This window comes from Rhipicephalus microplus, chromosome 1 (assembly GCF_043290135.1).
Source record: "Rhipicephalus microplus isolate Deutch F79 chromosome 1, USDA_Rmic, whole genome shotgun sequence".
Lineage (NCBI taxonomy): Eukaryota > Metazoa > Arthropoda > Arachnida > Ixodida > Ixodidae > Rhipicephalus > Rhipicephalus microplus.
The window spans coordinates 125,409,827-125,416,268 of record NC_134700.1 but is presented as its reverse complement, the minus strand read 5'-3'; the positions used below and the strand labels follow the sequence as shown (position 1 = coordinate 125,416,268).

Genomic DNA, 6,442 nt, shown 5'->3' with positions numbered 1-6,442 from the left:
ACTTTAAGAATATTATCTCATAATATTCAAAACCACACAAACGAGCGCGAAAAGTCACCACACGCTGTCACAGACTGTAACACAATCCGTCGCTCATGACACTTCACATTCACAATATATCACTCAATACGATTGGACATTACATTCAATCTCACACACATGTAATATAACCGCAGGTACATGAGTACAACGCTTCATCACACATTCCAAACAATACAAACGTACAAGGTTCTGTCTTTACAACAATTATACAACACTATACATCACATCACCTTAAGAAACATTTTGATTTGCTCGGCACCGGATAACACAATAACAACACAGCCTATTGCGTTCACTGCTGTCAGACACTTCCAAAACATTCAAACTCGGCTAAGGTAGTCGGCACCAACGTTCTCGCTTCCCTTGATGTGCTCGACTCGGAACTGATACTCTTGCAGAAGCAAGCTCCACCTCAACACTCTGCTGTCGAGCTGTTTAGCCTGTTTTATGTATTGGAGAGGCTGGTGGTCAGTTTGGACCAAGAAAGGCACTCCGTAGAGATAAATATTAAACTTCTGTATCCCCCACACCAGGGCTAGACATTCTCTTTCGATGGTGCTGTAGGATGATTCCCGGGGAAGTAGTTTGCGACTGGCGTATGCTATAGGATGCAGGGTCCCTTCGTGTGACTGCAAGAGCACAGCCCCGAGGCTGGTGTCGGAAGCGTCTGTGCGGAGGATGAATTCCTTGGTTAAGTCTGGGAGGCGGAGCACGGGAGGGCTCGAGATGCATTCCTTGAGTTTCGCGAATGCTTTCTCGTGTGTCGTCGTCCATTTTACTAAGTTGCTTTCACCCTTCTTGATCAGTTCTGTGAGAGGGGCGCTGATCTCGGCATAATTTGGAATGAACTCCCGATAATAGCTGGTCAACCCGAGAAAAGCGCGTACCTGTCGCTTCGTCTTTGGGGTGGTTGCAGCTTGGATTTTGTCGAGAGTCTTTCCCAGTGGTGCAAGCATGTTTTGTCCAATGTGATGACCAAGGAAATCAATCTCATTCATTCCCAACTCACACTTGCTCGGTCTCACGGTCAACCCGGCAGCCGGAATTCGAGCGAAGAGTTGTTTGAGAGTGGATAGGTGTTCCTCCCAGGTCGTGCTTGTTATGAGTACGTCGTCGTAGTAATATTCAATGCCCGGGATTCCCTCAGTGACTAGTCGCATCAGCCGGGCGAATACGGCGGGTGCCGTTTTGATCCCGAAAGGCATGTAGCAGAACTGGTAGAGACCGGATTTTGTCGAAAACGCAGTCTTAGGTTTCGACTGCTGGGAGAGTGGGATTTGCCAGTAGCCCTTAACAAAATCTAACTTAGAGAAGTATCTTTTGTTTGTGGCACTGGCAAAAACGGCATCTGCTCTAGGCATGGGCTCTGCATCTGCTATTATGAGGTTGTTCAGGCGCCGGAAATCGACTACAAACCGCTTGGTTTTGTCTGGTTTGTCCGCAAGGAACACGGGGGAATTATAGGGCGATTTTGAGACTTCAATTATGCCCAGTGTTTTCATTTGCTGTACCTCGGCCTCGATGTCTTTAGTCGTAGCAAAAGGTAACGGGTACTGTTTGACGTGGACTGGGGACTCCGTCACTGTCTCGAGGTGACACTCCACCCAATCTGTCTTGCCCGGGACATTCGAAAATATTTTAGAGTGCGCTGTCAGGGTTTTCTCCAACTCCTCCTTTTGTTGGTCCGTCAAACTTGGGCAGATCTTGACGTCAGTAATCCCTTCTGTCTGCACGAACTCCGGCACCGGTAGTTCCTGTTCATCTCCATTGTCAATAACCCCTACGATGACTTGGTATTGATGCGGCGCATCTTGGTTCGTTTCCCGCTCCGCATACTTCTTCAGCAAATTGGCATGGAAAATTTTCGGCCCGCTCGGCGTCTTTATGGAGTAATCGAAGTCCCCAATTGTCGCCTGCACTTCGAAGGGCCCCTTCCAATGCAGCAAGAGTTTATTTTTGTCAGTAGGGAGCAGGATGAGAACCTTATCTCTTGGTTGGAATACTCTATCCCTTGATTTTCGATTGTAGTGCTTAGCGTAGCGTGCTCCCGCCCTTCGGAGTTCTTCGTGAGCTAGGCGGCACGTCTCTTCTAGACGATTTCGAAGATCCAATACGTACTGGTAGGTTGTCTTCAGCTCATCGTCCAGCTCTTGGTTCGTCCAGACTTCTTTTAAGATCGCCAGGGGTCCCCGGACATGTCGGCCGTACAATACTCGAACGGTGAAAAGCCGAGACTTGCCTGGGGAACCTCTCTGTACGCGAACAGCAACGGACCGAGGAATCTGTCCCAGTTTTTTGGTTTCTCCGCACACATTCTTTTGAGCATAGTCTTCAGGGTGCCATTAAATTTTTCCACCATCCCGTTGGCCATCGGGTGTTAAGCGGTGGTATGAAGTTGGCGCACCGATAGAAGTCGTGCCACTTCCTTCATTAACTCCGACGTGAAATTCGAGCCCCTATCACTTAAAATTTCCCTCGGTACACCAAAACGGGAGAACATCTCAACGAGGGCTTCTGCGACTCGTTCAGTCTCTATGCCAGGTAGTGCAACTGCCTCCGGATAGCGCGTGGCGCAATCGACGAGAGTCAGGATATAGCGGTTTCCTTGACCAGATGGAGGTCAGATAGGGCCTACTATATCAATAGCTACCCTTTTAAAGGGGATGTCTATGACGGGGGACTGGCCGAGTGACACGTGTGGCACCCTTCCTTTTGGCACAGTTCGCTGGCAGATATCGCAAGACGCCACGAACCGTTTCACGTCGGCTGTGACACCGGGCCAGAAGAATTCTTCCTGAATTCTGTCTTTGGTTTTCTCGGCTCCCAGGTGCCCAGCCATTATCCCATCGTGGGCTAGCTTCATAACAGCCTCTCGGCGGTTCTTCGGCACCAACAGCTGTCGTATCCGCCGACCACTCCACTCCGTATAGTACCTGTAGAGCTGTCCATCTTCCTGCTTGAACATTATCGCGCATTTATTATTACGGCATCTCAGGTCCTTGTCAATTTGCGCAAAGCAGGGTTTTAACGACTCGTCCTGTATTTGTTCCTCGGCATAGCTGAAGCTCAGGTCCTCCTCGGAATCTGGTGCAGGGAGGGGCTGGAATGGCTTCGACTGGGCTTTGCTGTGTGCTCGGGTCGCAACTGCGACTACGTCCTCATCGCCCGTGGCTGGTTGGTCGTGAGGGTTTGCAATCGATGGTGGATCAATTTCTGGGTCCTCTTCCAGTGGTTCGGGTTGGTCCGGCGAACGGGCGCCCTCGATGTTCCCCACGATTACGTCATACAATGGATCATCCATGCAGAAGGCAGAAACAATTCCACTGTAGAAAGGCGTCTCGATCTTGACCTTGGCCTCAGGCAGCCTCATAACTGAACGGTCGACGGTGTAAATCAGGCTGGTCTGGCCCGTGAGTTCGTCGTCGCGGACTAGGTCTCTTCGTACTATTACAGTGGAGCACCCAGTGTCTCTTAAGACGTCTACACGCCTTCCCGGCACTTTTCCAGCCATCACAGGCATTCCCTTCGTAGCACCTGTTTGTTGTTTTGTCAATACAGCACCCACAATAGGGATTTTCTCCCCATTTTTCAACTCTACGAATCAATCGGTGACGTCATCAACGGTTTTTGGTGCCACTTGTGCACAGGATACCTGGTGAGTTTGACTCGCTCCGTTACGACATGCGTCTGCCTTGTGCCCAGTCTGACCACATTTGAAACATTTTACAACCGTGGGGCTCGTGAAGTTAGTTCGGCAGTGGTTAGCAAGGTGACCCACTCGGTTGCACAGAAAACATCGCGGAATGCTCTCTGGTGCACGCTTCTTTTCTTCGGAAGTCAGTTTCTTCGAATCATCGGGACAATCCTTCTTGAATTTGGCCAAATTAGTTGCACCTTGCGCTTCCAAGAATTGATCAGCTAATTCAAGCATGTCTTCAAGTGACTTAGCTCTCCTCTCTTTCAAGTACAGCGACAGGCTTGGGTGGCAACTAGTAAGAAATTGTTCTCTAATTAGGAGCTCTCTAAGTTCATCGTACTCCTGCGCTGTCCCTGAAAGTTCAATCCATCTGTCGAAATAATGGCTAAGTCGGGCGGCGTACTGTGTAGCCGTCTCACCATCAGCTGGCTTTCCTGTCCGAAATCTGTCCCGGAATCCTTCTACAGTAAATCTAAATCGCTTCAGCAAGGCAGCTTTCACCTTTGCATAGTTGGCTGCATCGGTCGGCGTCAGCCTACCGTACACACTGAGCGCTTCACCACTCAAGCAAGTACTCAAAGCAGTTGCCCATTGATGTTCCGGCCAATTCTGGCTCTTCGCAATCGTCTCGAATCGGTGAAGGTACGCGTCAAGGTCGTCCTTCCTTTCATCAAACGCCACGAGCAGCTTGCTTGGGTTCAAGCGGAAGCCATGATCTTCCCGTTCGCTGCTTTCAACTCTAGCTTGGACAGGAGTTTCACTTCGCTGTTGCAAACGGAGCCGCTCGAGTTCCATCTCGTGCTGCCGCTGCCGTTCCGTTTCCTCTCTTTCTTCTTTCACCTGTCGCTCCTTTGCCTCTCTTTCTTCTCTCGCCCTCTCAGCGGCCAGCTTTTCTCTCTCCAACTCCAACTTCAGTTGCTGGTCTCTTTCTTCCTTCGCCTTTCAGCGGCCAGTCTTTCTCTCTCCAACTCAGCTGCCTTTTCTTCCTTGGCCCTCTCAGCTGCCAACCTCTCTCGTTCCAACTCAGCTGCTTTTTCTTCCTTGGCCCTCTCAGCTGCCAACCTCTCTCTCTCCAACTCAGCTGCTTTTTCTTCCTTGGCTCTCTCAGCTGCCAACCTCTCTCTCTCCACCGCCTCTTTCTCCTTCTGGCTTACCCATTTCCGTAGTTCGGCGCCAGAAAGACCCATCTTTTCACCAAGAGCAACTAACTTTTCGAGATCCATGGTGTCTCGCAAATAAAACCTTGCCACGTGTAAAAAGTATATGCCTAAATCAGTCTATCGGAACACTTCCCTGCACTCGTTAACGAGAACACTGAACAACACACAAAATCATTCCGATAGCAGTATCAACAACTCGAGGCTCTTTCTCACTACTTTGGACACACTGTGCACCAAAAGGTCGTGTCGCAGACGCCAGATTAATTGTCACACACAGGTCCAGTTAATTAGGGAGGCGATCGCCGGGCTAATTCCAAGAGCCGAAGTATCGGCCCCCCAAACCGCACCACGAAAGCGTGGACAATTTAGAAGTGGTCCTTATTGGCGCGCCAGCAGACGCCGGCTGTGGCCCAAAAAACAAGTCAGAGCCGAGAGCTGATAAACAAACAAAATTATATTCTCAATAATGGCAGATCGAAAACAATACACGAGTATGCACACTCCACAATAGTTGAGTACAATATGTCACCAATCAACCAACGTATTAGACAGTACAATCAGCCACACTCAAAACAACAGACACAGACAACAATACGCACTACAATGCAGTCGCATGCATTGAACAACCAAGACACTTAAAGACTAAAGAGATAGAAAACCTATTCAGCCCAAAGTCCTTGGAACAAAAGTCTGAATGATACTCTTCCGAGAATCACTCACTCAAAGTCCAGCGTTGTTGTCGTTCCGCGCCCTCGAAGTTTCTCTTCCAGGAATCCTCGCGTCTTCAATTGGCCACTCTCCAAGCTTCAAACTTCTTCGCCCGAACACGTCGGCTTCACACACGCAGCTGTCGCCACGCGTCTTTGCTCGATAGCGGTAAACACACACTCTTGCCTGTAGCTCGAGTCGTCACCCCTCAGGTGGAAATCCTCTTCATCTCCTGCTTCGTCTCTACGGACGAAACCTTCGCCGACTACACGGCGGTATACCCTACGCGCTCTGGCGCTAACTTCCATCTCCTCCTGCTCTCTCGTCTCGGCCGCTCGAATAAATACCTTCCGCGCCACATTCTAGAAAGTTCTCGTCATTTCGTCGGCGCGATACGCAGCGAAGGCTGGTGAGAGGCGCGAGACTGTACGGAGGCCGTCCCCGACAGATGAGTCAACCCGGCATACACGCCCAGTTCCTTCTGGAAAAATCGAGTGCTTGCTCGGCCGCCGTTGTGGGGTGAGGAGGTTCGTCGGCGAAGCCACGCTTCTGCGGGGAGAGCGCGCGCCCGGGGAGCCTTGGATGTTTGTTTTCTTTTTTTTCTTTTGACCTCGCGGCGTTTCTCCCGCCCGTTATCGCAAGAATTTGGCGGCGCGCCCATTTTTAGCGCTCGTTCTGTGACAGACCTAAATGCCATGAATTTCTTGTCGCGACTTGTCACTTATGCTCGTTATACACACATACTATACCACAACAATGTTGGTATTGATCCTATATCCAAACGGCCAGGATAGCTAAAACTCGTAGTCGGCTAGGTAAATAGATAGATAGATAG

At 50.1% G+C, this 6,442-nt stretch overlaps 1 protein-coding gene across 1 annotated transcript; it reads right to left on the bottom strand.

The window, feature by feature from the left end:
- Window positions 1-362: 362 nt before the first annotated feature.
- On the bottom strand, window positions 363-3,562 carry LOC142765681 (uncharacterized). Its single transcript, XM_075867113.1, has 2 exons — window positions 2,693-3,562; window positions 363-2,294 (listed from the first exon to the last, which is right to left on the bottom strand). The coding sequence occupies exons 1-2, from the start codon at window positions 3,560-3,562 to the stop codon at window positions 363-365; spliced, it is 2,802 nt and encodes a 933-aa protein (XP_075723228.1).
- Between the last annotated feature and the right edge of the window lie 2,880 nt (window positions 3,563-6,442).

Bases quoted from the DNA above. Each gene is read 5' to 3' on its own strand.
- LOC142765681 (XM_075867113.1), bottom strand. From the start codon at position 3,562: ATGCCTGTGATGGCTGGAAAAGTGCCGGGAAGGCGTGTAGACGTCTTA. The intron at 2,295-2,692 runs GTAGCTATTGAT...GTTCGCGTACAG, and splicing joins TAGACATCCCCTTTAAAAGG to AGAGGTTCCCCAGGCAAGTC.